Below are 19,302 nucleotides of genomic sequence, written 5' to 3' on the forward strand. Positions count from 1 at the left end.
GTGTCAGAATACTCTGAGAGGAACCTGACTGGTATACAATCTGGACCAGAAGCCTTGCTTTTATTAAGTGATTCGAGCTGCTTTGCGACAGCGAGGATATCTATTTTTGTGTTTCTCATCTTGTCAGTTGTTCTTGACTGTTATGCAAGTATATTTGTTTCGTTTTCTTTGGTGAAGGAATTTCGGAAAACCGTGTTTAATAACTCTGCTGTAGTGGTACTGTCATCAGTGACTTCACCGTTGTTATCACTCAATGATAGTATTGACTGCGTCTTGCCACTGGTGTGCTTTTTGTATGACCAGTATCGCTTTGGATTTTCTGTCAGATTTCGAGACAGAGTTTCGTAGTGGAAATTATTGAAAGTATCTCGCATTGAAGTACCCACTATATTTAGAACTTCTGCCACACTTTGCCACTATTGGGGATTTTGAATTCTTTTAAATTTGGCATGCTTTTCTCTCTGCTTCTGCAACAGCGATCTGACTCGTTTTGTGTACCATGGGTGATCAGGTCATCACTTATTAATTCATGTGGTATGTGTCTCTCAATTGCTGTGCATAATATCTCTTTGAAATCATTCCACAGCTTTTCTACGCTTACATGATGAGATCTGAAGGAATGCTGGCTGATCTTAAAAAGGCGTTAAGAGCATTTTTATCAGCATTATAAAATATTTATATTTAGCGCTTCTTTTTGATGGTTGTTGTACTTGCGGTATTCAGCCTAACAACTTCTGCCTTGTGGTCGTAAATCCCTGTATTCGTCACGATACTCACTATTTCTCCAGGATTATTTGTTGCTAAGAGGTCAAGTATGCTTTCGAAACCATTTACGTTTCGAGTGGACCCATGAACTAATTGATCAAAATAATACTCTGAGAAAGCATTCAGTACAATTTCGGATTGCGTTTTATGCCCACTGCCGGCTTTAAATGTATAATTTTTCCCGCATACCGAGTGTAGGTTATAGTCACCACCGACTATAGTTGTATGAATGGGGTACCTATTTGTAATAAGACACAAGTTTTCTTTCAACTGTTGAGCAACTATATCTTCTGAGTCGGGGGATCGGCAAAAGGACTCCATTAATAGTTTAGTTCGATTGTCAAGTATAACTTTTACCCATACTATTTAGCAAGAACTATCTACTCCAATTTCACAACAAGGCAAACTACTTCTGACAGCAATAAATACTCCACCACCGATTGTCTTCAACCTACCCTTTCTGAACAGTGTTAGATCGTTAGAGAAAATTTCTGCTGAACTTATTTCTTGCTTTAGCCACCTTTCTGGGATATAGTAGAATTCGAGCTGGGTGTCCTTGCGGGTTTCGTTTTTTAATGTTCGTTTTACCGTTCCGCATATTATATCAGTGTCTCTGTAGTCGTCAAACGATATATTGTATCCAAGTACCTAAAGTTAGAGACTTGTTTTGTTAGTTTGATATTTATCTTTATTTTTTCTCTTAGTGGGTTTCTGTCTCTGAAAGCTATGAACTTAGGAAATACTCGTAATATAATGAGTTGCGCACAGCTACGACTTATGTAATGCTGTTTGCAATCCATCTTCTGTTTTATCTATAAGCAACAGATTGTCAGGAGTCAGCAGCGTATTAATAAAATCGCTTCGTCTTGGGTTTTTACCATATGCTACAAATATACTTTGTTGTCACTTACGAATGGGGTCGTCTAAATATATATTAAACAGTAGAAAAGAAAGGCTACATCCTTGTCTTACTGCTTGACTTATAATTAATACCTGATGTTCTTTACCTTGGCAAAACTATCTGTGTGGTCAATTACGGTCTGTTTCATGATGATATAATATGTTTTGGGTATCCATGTATTTGTAACATTTCCCATAGTATCTTCCTATCTACCTTGTCGAACGCCTTTTCAAAATCGACTAATCCGATAGATGTCGGAAGGTTATATGCTCTCCGCTTCACCAATATTCTAATTTTTGTGTCCATATTTCTTAACAAGATCTTCCTTTCTTAAACCCATTTTGATCTTCAGATAATTTGGTGGCTGGTGTGGTTTGCAAACGAGCGTTAAGTATCATACCGTATATTTTGTATCATGTGTTCAAGATACTCATTGCTCTGTATATTTTTGTGCTGGATCTACCTCTTTTCTTGAACACCGATGCTATATTTGGTAGCCTCCACAATTCCAGAATTCTGTTTCCAAGCCAGTACATTTTTATTGAATGCTAATATTGGTATTTCAGTAGCATTCTCTTATATTTTAGTAGTTCCGTAGAAATTCCTTCTGACCTGGGGGCTTCTTGCTTTCTTGATACCCTTGATGGGATCTATCCTTTTTTTTCCAACATCTCTCTTCTTCTACCACCAGATTACCACTCCATCCAAGATATTTATAGTATTTCAGCCAGTCATGATTTTCTGTTATATCTTTTTTCGCAGTATATCTCTCTGTCTCGTTCAGGTTTCGAGAAGCCCATGCACATATTTTCTGTTTGGTTGATCAACCCATTTTAGGTTTCTCCATGTACTTTCATTATCAATAATTATTTGTAAGCCTTTTGTTCAACGTATAAAAGTATAGAAAACATCTTACAATAGCAGGTTAGCCGCCGCTAATAATTACTTGTAAGTTACAAATAGATTTCTCTACCAGTGACAAAACTTAAGGAAAGGAAGTTTAATATATTTTACATCATAAGATCTTCACTTAAATACAAATAAAAAGAATTCAGATTCTCTTACCTCACTTTTCATGTAGGATTAAGAACAATATGCCGCCTGGTTTGTTTGTCTTGTTCCCACGGCAGTATTGATGGTGTTATCGGTGCAGAGTAGACTGAAGATCGCGCGTGTTATCTGAAACGTCCTGTCAACAGCTCGGTGCTTTGAGAGCGATTATCACCCCTTCTGAGAATGAAGAGGGTATGGATCGACGAAGGAAAATCACCTGAAAACTTAATTCTTACGAACGTGACTCCAGTTACGCTACTCCTTCTGCTCTTTCTGTTCCGTAGCAGAATTATTGAAAGTGTAAAACGTGGCGGGTAGGAATTACTAGTTCGCACCTATATATCTCTATGTAAACGGAAATGATTCGTCCCACACCATTACGATATATCATGCAAAATTAGCCGTGTAACATGAAACTAACTAAATTAGAAAGTCCAGAGCGTTACACCCTGTCGTAAATATCTAAGTTTCAGTGATGGAAGAAATTCACTGTTGGATACTGTATGACAAGCTACTTCAAATACTGACATCAGTGTAACGATCCAATAGTAGCAGTTTTACCATTAAGCTTTCTGGCTGAAACAATAATGTTCTGAATATAAGTAACTTTAAAACTCTCCAGTAATAATTGTTCCTGTTGTTTCAGAGCTACCTAGCAGAAATGCTGAAAGCGATCAATGTTGATGGCAACAACGTAATTGGTTACACAGCCTGGAGTCTGCTTGACAACCTTGAGTGGAACGATGGTTACGCGTAAGTAATAGTTCTATTGTTACACGTTTTATTTCTACGGCCTGTTGCTGCAAACTGTGCTTTGTTTGAAGCCAGCCATTGTCTCGTGATGGTGCCTAATATAGGTTCCTTCAAAGGAATAGAAATAAATGCAAAGAAGATACCAGAAAAAAAAATACAGAAATACGGACAATACTTGTTGTAATTGTTGTGGTCTTCAATTTGAAGACTTGTTTGATGCACCTCTCCACGTAATCTTGAGCAAACCTCTTCACCTCTATATAACTACTGCAACCATCGTCCGCTTGAACCTGACTATTTAAGTCAAGCCTTGTTGCCCAAGTTTCAATCCTTATGCTTCGCTATATTACAAAATTTAATTTTCCTTGATGTGTCCTATCAACAGATTTCTTAGTTTACTTAAGTTTCTTTTCTTACTGCCTCTTCATTAACTATCTAATTTATTCAACAAATCTTCTCCGGTATTCTGTAGCATCACATTGCTAAAAAGTGTGTTTATGACACATGTTTCACTTCTGCAGAAATTACACTCCACACAAATACTCTTAGAAAATAATTCCTAACATTCAAATTTATATTAGCTGTCGAAACGTTATATTTGTCAGTAATGATTCTCATGCTATTGGCAGCTTACATTTTTAATCATCTATATCTTGGCCATCTTCGCTCATTTTCGCCCCAAAAAGCTACACTAGCCTACTCCTTTCAGTGTCTTTTGTTTTAGTTTGTGTGTTGAACATACTATCCTCCGGAGTTTGTCAGTCAGTATCTTGTGGGTAAATCATTTTGGGAGAGTACCACAGACGTATCTGCAGGAATACATTATCCAAGAGGCCGATAAGAACTGGGTGACCAAGAGAAATGTAAAAATCGTAACTCTTTACAAAACCTAACACATGATGAAAGGGCAACACGGCTCCACAAAACAAAGTCATTATAAATTTCGACACTCAGCGGATGCCTCAACATGTCATTCTCATTGTTTCGTAACTCTGTTTAACTTAATTTTATATAATGGTTGGTTCTGAGTTACTTGGCTTCTACAGAAACCCTACGCCAGCAGATAACAGCAATGCTCTGTGACCAATGTCAGTGTTAATTTCTGCTGGCTTTCCTTTTTCACCTTATGTACTAGCTATTGAAGACTAGTTGATTGCAGCAGGGACGCTTCCAGTTTCGTCTAATATTTATGTTGTGAGGTTGTACAAGGCACCAACATCATTCTCTCGTGTAAATGTACGAGACACGTGTTAGAATAAAACAGCCATCCTGTCTCTCAGGGCTGGTTATAGTCAGATACACTGCACACTTAGGACATGTTACCGACTTTACTCCGTATAGTCGTGAGGAAATACAGCTTCGTAAGCACTAGACATGCATTTTTGTTTTATCTGGAACATAATTTACTAACACTGACGTAAAAGATATGCCACCTCCCTATTGTGACCAAGGTCTTAGAGAGGTTTTCCAATTGAGAATTCCTCTGCCCCACTGCCAGCTCGCCTCTTACATCACTGAAAAGTCATTGACACTACAAGGGTCATTAATCCAACAGACAGTTGTATGTAGACCACGAAGATTATTAAAACATAAAGTATCTCAGGACTACACGTCCAGCTGGGCACTGATACGGCAACATTGCCTAGGTATAGACGTGCACCAAAGCAGAATCATAAAGTTACATGCCATCTACTTACTCAGTACTGTACTAAACATGCCTCATTGCAACGAGTGTTTGAAAATTTGATTCTGTTATTAAATAATCTTCCTTACCACAAACAAGCTACTTCATTTTCCACTGGAATTAATGTGCAAAACTGAACGAGGCATGTCCCGAGGGAAAGACAAGAAGAAAGAAATCTAAAATTATAAACGAGAATGTGACAGTTTATCATCAACTGACTCATTCCTATATCAGAAGCGTCAAACGGCTTTACTCACCACACATGTTTAGTTTCGTGTGTAAGATCGTTTCACTCGAAAGTTATAATTCTGTTTTTGCAAGTGTGTTTCCAACTTTCATCTCCGCCGCTGTGTGTGTGTGTGTGTGTGTGTGTGTGTGTGTGTGTGTGTGTGTGTGTGTGTATGTGTGTGTGTGTATGTGTTTTAATAAAAATATTAGCAAAATCGTTGTGATAGTTTTCATTGCTGCGCCCCAAACAGTGTACAAGCAATGGAGGGCCAAAGTCCACTTTTACTGTCACTATTCAGATATTTTAAGACTTAAGCATCCTACAGCATAACTTGTAAGTAGGCCAAGAATGTCACCAACCTAATCATCAGAAAAATTCAGCCAAAATTATTCAATCGCAACAGCCGAACTTGTTATACAAAATCAAGTGGAATTGCTAATAACGCCGCTCATCACTTCAGATTCACTACAAAACAGAAGCTGAATCTCCGGCGCTGAAGCTACAAATCAAAAGAACGTAATGACAAACAAAAGAATCTGAATACTGAGGCTACAACAACGATAATGTAACAAGACGAGCAAACTGAAGAAAAATAGCGCGCACACACACACACACACACACACACACACACACACACACTGTAGTTTGAATGCGATTAGACAATGAGTTTAGTTGTTACTGTACTTCATAATAGTCAAGTTTCAGAGAAATCAACATGCAGTAGTTGTGCAATGCAGCTAATTAGTAGCTAGTTGAAAGTATGAAAACTGATTAGTGTACAGTTATGTAATTTTCGTACTAAGGTGAACAACGGAATTATATTGATGAAATTTTTTTTTGCAATATTCCTGTTGATTTAAGTTACTGGATAGTTTTACATGCAAATAATTACAAACGTAAAGATTAACCCCAAACATTTACGCATGCATATTCGTACGAAATTACAGGCTCACACATTGTACTAAACTATACATATCCGCCTTTATTTCAAATCAGCACGCCACTACTGGAATGATTCTTTGAAATGCGATCCAGCGATCAAAAAATTTTGGTACACAGGTTATTTTGGACATTTTCACAGTATAAAAAAATTTGCATTGCATTTCTGTTGAACAGAAGTATGATTAGGCAAATAATTCCTACGACGTAAAAGGAAGAAATATCAGTTTAGTGGTAAATGTTAGCTGTTGGGTAACTGTTTACTAATCTAGGACTCTTGCTGGTCCTATAGACGATTCAGAAGATAGATTCAGTAATCCTAGCATCATTTTCGTGTCAAACTATTACTTCCGAGGTATTTATTGACTTCTCTTGTGTCTACGTTTTCCTGTTTACCTGAATAATGTGTGGTAACTATTATTACCTGAACAAAATGCAGTTTGCCATTTCCTTAACAGTGACGTTAACTTTTAGTGACAATTTCTTCGTTGTAAAATTCATCTGCCAGTTTTCAGAGGTGAAATACAAATATTCATTTGCTCGAAATAATATAAGTTAACGACTTCTATGAGGTACATTTAGAATATATGAGGAGTGGTAGCTTATTAACTCTTTGTTCCAAAGTTTATTGCCATTCAGAATAAATATGGAGCAACAATAAACTATCATGTAATTAATTCCAGTGGAAATAAATCGTGTTTTCTTTTTCAGCATTAAATTCGGCCTGTATCAGGTCGACTTCAATGATACCGAGCGTCCCAGGACAGCGAAGGATTCAGTGCAAACTTTAGCTCAGATCTACGCTAACAAGGAGTTACCCATGGAGTACTTCCAGTGACAAAATGTTCTGTATCCTTCGAAAGACATGGCAAGGCGTCAGTAACGAAGAACGTATAAAAGTTGTCCTTGATCCTGAGAGAACAGTGGGCAGTCCATCCTAAATAAAAAAATCAATTAAATGTTTTATTTGTCTTAATTCCTCTGCCTTCTCATAGCATATAGCATATTTCTACTGAATCGTCAAGGAATGCATCATACAAAGACGTGCAGCTCTGGATGGTGTGAAAGCTCACTTGCTAGTCTTTAATGTTTACTGTTTCAAATGTTCCCTGATTTGATAAATATACAGAAATAAATTATAATTATCTGTTATTAAATCTGGAGACAGTAGCAAACTATTTCCCCTATTTGGCTTTAACAGGAAGAAAAAACTGATCGATAAACTACACATGGAGGGACAGATGCATATGAGAAGCAATATTTACCCTGTAAGTATAGAGGACGTTTCCATTAAAGAAGACGAAGATGCATACATTACGGCATACGAAACAAGGCGCACAAAGACACCGTAGACCTATTAGTTCCCTATGCACGAAACTAAACAACAAAGCTGCAGCGTATCTTCAGTGAACATATGCAACATTGTACATAGGTTTGTGAGATTCTTTGATACAAGATAAACACAATTTTTTGAGACGAAATGTACGTATGCATAATAAAATTGAACAACTGTATTCAATAAGAAATAAATAATGAAAATTCTAAAGACTTTCCACTAATAAGAGTGCGATAATGTTTGAAAAACCACAACCCACCCGTTTGCGTAAAGACAAAAATTTAAAAACATTGACTTACTTAGTATGTCGACAATAAAAAACAAACAGCTTAGAATTTTGTAAGGTCGTACTCGTAACTTAATGCATCGTTGAAAATTTATAATTCAACACAAAAATCATACAGCAGATGTATAAAAACCGTTAGGATTTAGAAACAGAAAAAATGCCAAATTTGTGGACAAACGATTCGGTAATGTAAGAAAATTGGCATGTGTTTATTCATAGATTTCTTACAGTATTGTTTTGAGCTTATCTTTCACATTGGAAAAAACATTTACAATAGTCTAATCTAATCAACTAGAATTTTGTGTGGCCTTAACAGTCTTTTTTAGACATCTGCCTTAGTAATTGTGAATATTAACAACAGTTCAACTGAATAATTTTACTCACTAATGAAATTTCTTACCTACAATCAAATTGAACCTGAAAGTGGTGCTGTTGTTCACAAATACAATAAAAATTAAACTCCGTCCGAACAGGCCATGAAGACCCAATGGTACTGACCGGCCGCCGTGTCATCGTTAGCCCACTGGCGTCACTGAATGCGGATATGCCGGGGCATGTGGCCAGCGCACCGCTCTCCCCGTCGTATGTCAGTTAACGACACCACAGTCGCTACTTCTCCATCAAGTACCTCGTCAGTTCATCTCATAACCGCTGAGTGCACCCCGCTTGCCAACAGCGCTCAGCAGACGTAATGGTCAGCCATCCAAGTGCTAATCCAGCCCGACACCACTTACCTTCGGTGATTCGAAGGGATCCGGTGTTACCACTGGGGCAATGTCGTTGGTATCACAAATATAATACTACCGCATTAACCTCCACTTAATCCAAATTCGACTCAGGCGTGAAATGCTCTGTAATTCCTCCCACACAGCACCAGTGTTACTAAAAGATGATGTAAATGGTATTTCCTTCCACAATGAATTTTTCACTCAGCAGCGGAGTGTGTGTTGGTATGAAACTTCCTGGCAGATTAAAACTGTATGCTAGGCCGAGACTCAAAATCGGGACATTTGCCGTTAAAGGGCAAGTGCTCTACCAACTAAACTACCCAAACACACCCGGACCTGTCCTCTGAGGCTTATTTTCGTCCGTTCGAGTCTCGGTCCGGCACAGTTTTAATCCACTCGGAGTTTTTTGGTATCACCTGCAACACATTAATTACTCTTGAGGAACTAGTGATCTAGTGCTCTACCAACTAAACTACCCAAACACACCCGGACCTGTCCTCTGAGGCTTATTTTCGTCCGTTCGAGTCTCGGTCCGGCACAGTTTTAATCCACTCGGAGTTTTTTGGTATCACCTGCAACACATTAATTACTCTTGAGGAACTAGTGATGAGAAATAACTAGTGAGTTACGGACTTGTGAGTGACATATTGTAGTCAGCCATACGAGCCTACTTTTCTCAAATGACTGTATTGTTCGAATAAATTCCAAAATACACTGAAGCGCCAAAGAAACTGGTATGGACATGCGTCTTTAAATATAGAGATATGTAAACACGCAGAATACGGCGCTGCGGTCGGCAATGCCTGTATAAGACAACAAGAGTCTGGCACAGTTCTTAGATCGGTTACTGTTGATACAATGGCAGGTTATCAAGATTTAAGTGAGTCTGAACAGGTATTATAGTCTGCACACGAGCGATGGGATTCAGAATCTCCGAGGTTGCGATGAATTGGGGAATTTTCCGTACGAACATTTCATAAGTATACTGTGAATATTAGGAATCCGGGAAAACATCAAATCTCCGACATCGCTGCTGCCGGAAAATGATATACGAGAACGAGACCAACGACGACTGAAGAGAATCGTTCAGCGTGACAGAAATGCAACCCCTCCGCAAATTGCTGCAGATTTTAGTGCTGGACAATCAACGAGTGTCAGCGTGCGAACCATTCAACGGGACATCATCGATATGGGCTTTCGGAGTCGAAGGTCCTTTTGTGTACCCTTAATGACTGCACTACACAAAGCTTTACGCCTCGCCTGGGCCCGTCAAGTCCGACACTGGACTGTTGATGTCAGGAAACATGTTGCTTGGTCGGACGAGTATCGTTTCCAGTTGTATCGAGCGGATAGACGTGTACGGGTGTGGAGACAACCTCATGAATCCAGGGACCCTGCATGTCAGCAGGGGACTGTTGAAACTGGTGGAGTCACTGTAATGGCGTAGGGCGTGTTCTGATAGGTGATACGCACATAAGCATCCTATTTGATCGCCTGCATCCATTCATGTTCATTGTGGATTCCGACTGACTTAGGCAATTCTAGCAGGACAAGGCGACACGCGACACGTCCAAAATTTCTACAGAGTGGCTCCAAGAACACTTTCATGAGATTAAATGCTTCCGCCGGCCACCAGACTCCATAGGCATGAACATTATGAAAATGGAAATGAGCGTTTGGCGTCAGTGGCCGGGGGGACCCTTGCGGGGCAGGTCCGGCCGCCTTGTTGCAGGTCTTACTCCATTCGACGCCACATTGGGCGACCTGCGCGCCAGATGGGGATGAAATGATGGTGAAGGCAGCACAACACCCAATCCCTGAGCGGAGAAAATCCCCGACCCAGCCGGGAATCGAACCGCAGCCCGTAGGACGGCAATCCGTCACGCTCCCCACTCAGCTATCGGGCCGGACATGAACATTATGAGGATGCCTAACAACGTACTGCTCAGAAGAGATCTCCACCCCCTCGTACTCTTAAGGATTTATGGACAGCCCTGCAGAATTCACGGTGTCTGTTCCCTCCAGCACTACTTCAGACATTAGTCGAGTCCATGCCACGTTGTGTTGCGGCATTTCTGCGTGCTCGCGGAGGTCCTAAACGATATACGGCACGTGTATGTTTCTCTGGCTCGTCAGTGTGTGTAAATATATACATGATAGAGGGAACATACAGTGCCCCTGAGAGGAAAACAGTCGATGCGTTTGAGGTGTGGTGCTATACAACGTTAAAAATTCTGTGGACCAATAAGCTGAGGAAAAAGGACGTTTTCCGCAGAATCGACGAGAACAGGAATATGTGAAGACATTGACAAGAAGGACAGGGGATACCCTCCATGACACTTGAGGGATATCGGGAGGATACAAAATTGTTTGTGAAGGCCGAGGCTGGAACATACCTAACAAATAATTGAGGACAATGATTGTAAGTGCTGCTCTGAGGCGAAGCTGATGGTACAGGAGAGGTAATGGTAACGTCTCACAACAAACCTTTCACGTGAGTGATTGCGCAAATAAAGTTGATCGTGAAGAGATAAGGGTTGCCTGATTATTTCATGTGAGTCTTTCTCGTCAACGTTTTCCCCATCCGTCCCGTGTCTGTAGCCATTGTTATTGGCTCAATGTTCTCCTGGTACGTGCAAACTATCTTAATCAAAGTGACGAGAAGATTGTTGATTTGATCGAGACGATATTGGCTTTTCATGACCCGTGGTATGCAAGAGCAGTATTTTTCATGCCCTGGCTTACTTTTTTTATTGTCACATACGCAACACACACATCTTGGCTATACTTAGACGTAACTGGAACGTATACGACCAAAAATAGTTGAAATACATTAGCGTGCAACGTCCATGTGAGTGTGCCACGACAGTTACAGACAAATACCTAAGTTACAAACTCAGATGCTGATAGAACTTAAATACTGGCAAAAGTACACTCAGTGTAATTGAAACTAACCAAGCAAGAGAACAATCAATCAGGATGAATGTAATCCCACCGATGACATCAACAAAGAGCTAAGTCGTGGTAAACTCTACCATGGCGACTTTGGACCAGAGCCGTTGGGACATCTGAAGTAGTATGAGAAAGATCCCATAGAATAAGTGAAAGAGAAATTCGTGAAGGAGATTATAGGAGGGACTGATTAGATGGTTAAATGGTTGTTTGGTAAATTATTCCGGTAAGTGCGGAATGGAACGTTTCCTGCCGTCCCAGTCATGTAAACCATGTGATAAATATTTGGAAACCACCTACCATCGGACGGATTTAATGGCGTAGAACTGGTCATGTGACCCACTACCACTGACGAAGTCGTGGTACTATTGGTGTGTACGCGTTAGTGTGTCTTAGAGAATCAGTACAGTAAGATGGGATGACATGAAGATGACAGAATGGCAGAACTGAGCTCTCGTGTTTGAACGTGCTTCTGAATGAAGTTGTCTGATTTGTTGCTAATCCAAGGCGGATTTTCCAACGTGTATACAGATAATCGTGTACCACTTTCAGTCATTATTCAAAGCATGAGAACCATAGTCGTAATAGGTTCCTAACGTACAGGGACGGGGGACAAATGACATGCCTAGTCAGTGAGAGTCTGTTTCACACCTGAGTGTAATTGTTGCTGTAAGTGAATGCGGCCCATCTCAAGCAGTTTCCGAGCGGACACAAAGGGAACTGCAAAGAATGGACATTTGAAGCCGGATATCCCAGAAAACGTAATTTCCCACAGTAGCCAAACAACATGCATTGTGGGATAGAGCACAGAATCCGACTGGAGTTCAGGGTGGAGGTGGCTCTCGCATGTTTTGGGAGAGTATTTTGCTCCATGATGTACGTCCACTCATTCACTTTAACGTGAAGGTGAATCAATATGTTTATTTCAACATTCTCTGTGATCACGGGTTTCCCTTTCTCCTGTAGCTTCATGGTGAGCATGTCGTGGACACTCCACATGGCCAAGGTGACAACAGCTGCATGTACAGTGCTACACGCGCACATTCCTGACCTGACGAACACTCCGGTACCCCGTCACACCTAGACTAAAAAGCTAATTCACACGCTCTCAGTGCTATATGTAGTATCAGCATACACACAATTTGGTAATTCTACGTGGTTTGTTTACAAGAAATCTTGATACGGTATAAATGAAGAAACATGCAAACCCTCTCCCTTGTCGAAGTGAGTCCATTATCAACTTTAGAGGCGGCGTGCACGTGATTAGTGATGTTTCTTAGTGGTAAGCAGTATACTGTCCAGTGTGTTTGTCTTGACTAGTGAGAGGACAATTTATATGCACAAAAGTAGTCACATAACAACATTAAGATATACAAAAAAAACTGAGAAAAGTTTATCAAACTGGTATGGTGACGAAACTCAACGTATTATCAAAAAATATGAAGAGATGCCACTGTGTTGGTCCGTAATATAATTTCTTTACAGAAAAAAATGTAGCAATAGATGAAATGGTGGCACTTTTACTGCAATTAAAGAACTATGTAGCACCAAAATATCCTCAGCATCTGCAAGACCACAAGGTCCAAGATATGCTGAGTGATCATTAGCTTTCGTCACGCCCGCTTCTTTTCGATCAGCTAAATGTTTCTGGGGCGGCAATATTCCGTAGTACAGAAAATACGGCAGGGTAGTGTTACAGAAGCAATTAAAAAAGGATGTCAGATTTCAAAGAACACAAAATCCTCGAGGCTGGCGATCTTTTACAGCTTTTAATAGTTTCCACTGCGAAACTCTGTCTCGAAATCTGACAGAAAATCCAAAGAGACTCTCGTCGATATTCAAAGTACACCGGTGGCAAAACATGACAAATAGTTCCACTGCAGCACAGCAATGGTAATGTTAGCGACGACAGCGCACTAAAGTGGAATTACTGAACACCGTCTTTCGAAATTCTTACACCAGAGTAGCAGCAAATATTTTAGAATTGCGGTCAACAACTGCCGGCATGAGTAACTTAGACGATCGCCTCAGTGTGCGAAGCACCTTAAGTCACTTAATAAAGATAAATCTTCTGCTCCAGGTTGTAAGCCAATTATTTTCCTTTTGGAATATGCAGATGTAATAGAACCATATTTAGCAATCATATACAAGCGCTCGCTCGAAGAATGGTTCGTAACTGAGGAACTGAGAGTTGCACAGGTCACAGCAACACACAAGAATGGAAACAGAACGGCAAAACAGAAGTGATATGTGGCTTTCCACAAGGAGGTATTACAGCGCCTCTGCCGCTTCTAATCTTTATTAACGATTTAGGTGACAGTTTCAGCGCCCTCTTAGATAGTTTGCAGAGGAAGCTGCGAATAACAATCTAGTAAAATCACCAGCTTATCAAAACCAATTCTAAAATTATTTAGACGAGGTGTATGGAACTGAAAGTGACACGTGAACTCAAACAACAAAAGGTAAGAAATTCACAGAAGTATTTAAAAAAATTAGCTGTATTACGGCTACATCATAAATCACACAAATTTAAAGGCTGTCGAACCAACCATAAACCTAGGCATTATAGCTACGAAAATCTTATACTGACACCAACTCAAAGCTAATATTGTATGGGAGGCAAACCAAATATTGCGTTTTATCGGCAGAACACTTAGAAGAAGCAACAGATCTCCTAAAGAGACTTCCTACACCATGGCTGTCCGTCATCTATCGGAGTACTGCATCGCGATGTGTGGTTCATCGAGGACAACGAAGAAGTTCAAAGACGGGCAGGTCGTTTTGAATTATCGTGTTTAGGAGAGAGAGCGTCAAGGATATGATAAGCGATTTGGCGTTTCTCGTTGCGGAGACATAATTTCAAGATATTAAAATTTTCAATTTCTTGCTTCAAATGAGAAACCTTTTCGTTGACTCTCACGTACGTAGAGAGAAACGACCAAGTAATAAAACAAGGGAAGTCAGAGCACGTACGATGGTCTTTAGGTGTTCTTTTTCACCACGTGTTATTCGAGAGTGGAACGATGGTGAAATAGTCTCAGAGCACTTCTGGGAAACTACTGCTAAGCACCTATGTGTGAACTGCGTACTAGTGTGTACCGACAGACGCAGATGCCAGAAAAGAAGTTGGCGATTTTATAAAGTTTCTGCTTCATTTTAATAAAATTAATATACTGATTATTGTGCAACACATCGGGTCGGCAAAATAGTGTGTAATAAGTCCAGCACCTAAGGCCTCTCCATAGTTTTGCGACAAAGACGAAGATAAATAAAATGATCTTCAATTTTAGAAAATTGATCAATAGGTGCCTCGTGTAAAATGTAAAAAGTAAAATAATGTTCGTAGAAGACATTTAAACTCAGTAAAAAATTGCAGAGAACCATCAAATTCAGAGTCAGCTGATGCCCTTTCCTTTTGCTGTATCGACTGCGTGCAAGAGCAGCAGTGGAGAACATGTAGCAAGTGTGAAATACACTCTAAAAGGGAAAGAAAATAGGACAAGCCACGACGGAACTATTAAACAAGTTGTTAGATGTGATTAAGATGAGTAGACAAACGATTACAATTTCAGAAAAATTTAATGATGTATTCAAGACAGAGAGCTTCACAAATTGAAAAAGTCATTAACACATTGATCCACCTCTGGCCCCTACACAACCAGCTTTTCGTCCCCGCATTGAGTGACAGACTTTCATGTTAAATTGTGTGCTTTAATCAAGGAGGCTTAAAAAATGTTGGTATGTTGAAGCTTTAATTATTTCTGTATTTAAATATTTTTCTGACTGTTGCACCATCAGATGTTTACATTGGTGCAGGCTGAAGCAATGAGTTAAAATTTTTTTGAACACTAGGTTTCGAAACTGGGTTGTCCTGTTTGTTAGGCAGGTACACTAACTGTAGCAACAGGCTGGCATTTGAGGTATTACAGCTGCCCAGAATAGCCTAGTATATCGCCCTATTCCAATACAGGAGAGCCTCTGCAGTACAGATGTGCGTTTACAAGGTGAATAACAACGGGAGGAGGGGTGAACTGGAATTTGTATTAGGGAGGGAGACATAATAGGGTGGTAATCAGTGTAGCTGTGGGAATGGTAGTGCCACTGTGGTGCATGGTTAATGCGTCTGCCTAGTAAGCCGGAAACCTGGGTTCAAATCATGGTGCTGGTACAAAATTTAATTCGTTGCTTAGCCTAGATCATTATTCTAGACGAAGGTGAGACTCAGTATATCTCAGGAATGACAAGTGCATACGAGACAGGATTAATCTCATTTCACTCGTTGCGAAGGTGTTATTTCGATATTGGAGAGTCTCTGCAGTCCAAATTCAAAATTAGAAAGGGAATAGCAATCGGCTAAGGCGTGAACTGGAATGGGGAGGGAGACATACTAGAGTAATACATCCCCCTGTGGTGCCAATATAGCGCCACAGTAAGCACCTCTGCCTAGTGAGCATAAAACCTGGCTTCAAATCCATGCAGTGGTAGAAGTTTCGATTAATTGCTTTAGCCTACGTTGTTATTCTACATAACGGTGAGACTCACCATGTCTCATAAACATCGTTAATATAAGGGGTGTTCAAAAATAAACGAGCCGAAGGCATAATTAGAGAAACCAGAAACTGAATGATAGAAGTATTGACCATTGCTATTGAGACACATGTCCCACTATGACATAAGACGGTGAATGGCTGTCTCATAAAATTCCCGGTGCTGCGATGTTGCCCAGTTCGGCACGTACAGGTGGACGTCGTCGTCCGAGGTGGATCGTTTGCCCCGCAGAGCCTTTTTAAGAGGACCAAAAATAGCGTAATCACAGGGAGAGCGGTCCGGGCCGTATGGAGAGTGGCCGATAACCTCCCACTTGAATTTCCGCAGGAGTGCCGCGACTGTGTTGGCCGTATGGAGCAGAATGACCCCACGGTTGAGATTGTCTGGTCGTTTTGATTTGATCGCTTGGCGAAGAGTGGTCAAGGTTTGTGGGTAACGCTGGGCATTCACTGTTGTCCGTTATGCAGGAAGTGAATTGAATGGTGATGGGGTCATGTTGGTCAGAGAAGAACGTCAGCATAACCTATCATGGAGGGAGACGTACTTGGGTAATCCGCGTAGCTCTGGTAGCCGTAGTAGCAGTGTGACGCAAAAATTAGCGCATCTGCTCAGTAATCAGGAGATCTGAGCATGAATCCTGGCATTTAAAAAATTTTGAGTCATTATTTCAACCTACATGATTATTGTAGATTATGGTGAGACTCAATAAGTCTGAGGAACATCAACCGTATATGATTAATCATTTGTAAATGATTAATTGAATAAATAAATGTACGCACGTTACCATTGTGTGCTTCACGTTAACTGTTTGTGCCAAATTTATTCGTGAAATTTTTCTACTTAAAGTAGGCTCACTCGCTCACCTCTCTTGGATCCATTTCACTCTTTTTGCACATTACGTCAAATTTCTATTTAGTGACATGAAATGCCGTTTATGTTTTATGCTCACGTTCTCAATACTGCAGTTTTTAGTCATATTCAGTGCGGCTGCAAAATTTTAGCAAATAGAAGTATAAATCAAAGAACTTCATCTGCCTTCAGTCTAGTCTCCATCGGCCGCAAATATATTTCGGTAACTGTCATAGATATCTTCCATTACAATCAATGACAGTCACAGTTCGTTGGGTAAACGAGGCATGCAGAGTACCTATAATTGAACTTCCGCTACTTGGTAGAGCCATTATGAAGAACGAGTGATTGTAGGACAATGAAACATTGTAAGAACATGTGGAATAGAAATAGTGAACAAACCATAGAAAGAAATACATTTCAATTACCACACGAGAGAGTAACTTTTGTTAACTGCGTTCCAAACTTACGCTCCTGCTTGCAAACGTTGCTCAATATGACGACCATCTGCAGCCACGATGGGTTGCTCTAGTATTGCCAGAAATACATCAGGTGAAAGGTGGGCAAACCCCTTCCTACGCTCATCTTCAACCTGCAACGTGTGCCTACAAGTACCGCCACACACAGAGATCACAGGGACTAACATGTGGTAATCTTAGTAGCAACACAGTTGGCACGATCGGCCAGATACACTTTTCTACGGATGTGTTACGGAGTAGCTGAGTCACCTCACGACCAATGTTAGTGGAGCCCAGTCATGGATGAAAACATGTGAGTCCAAAGCAATTCTCTCCCATAGAGTAGGGCGAATCAGATCGCAGTAACGTTTGTTGTTCTAGCTGCATGTAGTTGTTTCTTGTAATCCGAGTTTCGCCAAAGTAGTTGTCCAGTACCAACGCAAAACGGCAAGTCATGACATTAACACTATTAATATCGCAAGCCTGCATCATAGAGTCTGAACATCATTCCTATGAAATTGGATGCCCATGCGGTGAATAGTTTTCCATTCACGATTTGTCAAGCAGTGAGAGTTAAATTACAACCGTCCTGTACGTGCAAAGTGATCATATTGGTTGCCCATGCTAAATTAGTTCAAACTGGGAACATCGGATCTCATGCTTTGTCCTAATCGATAACATAAAACATTTCAGATGTTTTTGTTGAAAGTGTCTTGATCACAAAAGTTAGTAACAGCCAGTTTCATTACTGAACAGTCAGCGACAGAGCCATTCACCTTATTAAAGTATCATAGTTATGGTCACGGAATGTGATCAAGATAATTTCAAGATAAACATTTGTGAATATTATATCGCGTGCTCCATAGAAGGTGTGTAATTTCACGGGAAAGAAACTGTACCACAGGCGTCAGTAATTTCTCCAGCAGTTACCGACTAAGGGTGACACAATGTGTGGCTCTCGACTACAATTCGGGAATATCAGGATTAAAATACTGGTGCAGATCGTAATTATTTTTCTAGTCACCGCATGTCATTGGTACCAGTCGTTACTACACAACGGCTTCTTGAGTGGCTCCTCGCCATTTGGAGCCTTGGCTTGAGGATGGTCGTATAGACCTATGCTGGTAACCAGAATTAAAATTACTTACATTTTCCATTTTGAAATCTGGACAGTTCTTTTATTAGAATATCAAGTACCGTCGCTGTGCTCCATAGTGACGTCAAAAATTATTAGCGTCCTGATTAAGGTTTCCCATAGTTTCAACAAAGGTGAATGACGGCAACTTATGTTTTTAAAAAGACTAGAATGATTTTCTTCCCCATCTTTGTCCAACCAGAGATTGCACTCTACCTAACGACCTAGCTGTCGATTAGACGATGAATCTCCACCGCTCTGCTGCTACAGAGTTTCCATCGATATCATCTTCTTTTCGTCAGTCAGTTTGTAAGTAGACTGTTTAGGTTTTTATATTGGTAACGCCACGTAGCGCTCTGAATGAAAATCACTGGCTGTGCTGTGTGCAGTCTGTGGCTGGTTGGCATTCTTGTAATACTCGCCATTGTAGCGTTGGGCAGTTGGCTGTTAACAGCGCATAGCGTTGTGCAGTTGAAGGTGAGCCGCCAGCAGTGGTGGATGTGGGGAGAGAGATGGCAGAGGTTTGAGAGCGGATGATCTGGACGTGTGTCCATCAGAAAGAGTAAATTTTTAATACTGAATATGATGAACTGATATATATATATATATGTATATATAATGACTTTTGAACACTATTAAGGTAAATACATTGTTTGTTCTCTATCAAAATCTTTCATTTGCTAACT

The 19,302-nt window shown here is 40.3% G+C and overlaps 1 protein-coding gene across 1 annotated transcript in view; it reads left to right on the top strand.

The window, feature by feature from the left end:
* The window catches only part of LOC126413085 (lactase/phlorizin hydrolase-like), a 202,511-nt gene that overhangs the window by 81,614 nt on the left and 101,595 nt on the right, over nucleotides 1–19,302 (top strand). Inside the window, exons 10-11 of the mRNA XM_050082981.1 lie at nucleotides 3,366–3,472; nucleotides 7,036–7,149. Of these exons, the coding sequence (XP_049938938.1) occupies nucleotides 3,366–3,472; nucleotides 7,036–7,149 (221 nt within the window). The remainder of the gene's footprint in view (nucleotides 1–3,365; nucleotides 3,473–7,035; nucleotides 7,150–19,302) is intronic.

The sequence above is a fragment of the Schistocerca serialis genome, chromosome 7 (genome assembly GCF_023864345.2).
Source record: "Schistocerca serialis cubense isolate TAMUIC-IGC-003099 chromosome 7, iqSchSeri2.2, whole genome shotgun sequence".
NCBI classification, from domain to species: Eukaryota; Metazoa; Arthropoda; class Insecta; order Orthoptera; family Acrididae; genus Schistocerca; species Schistocerca serialis.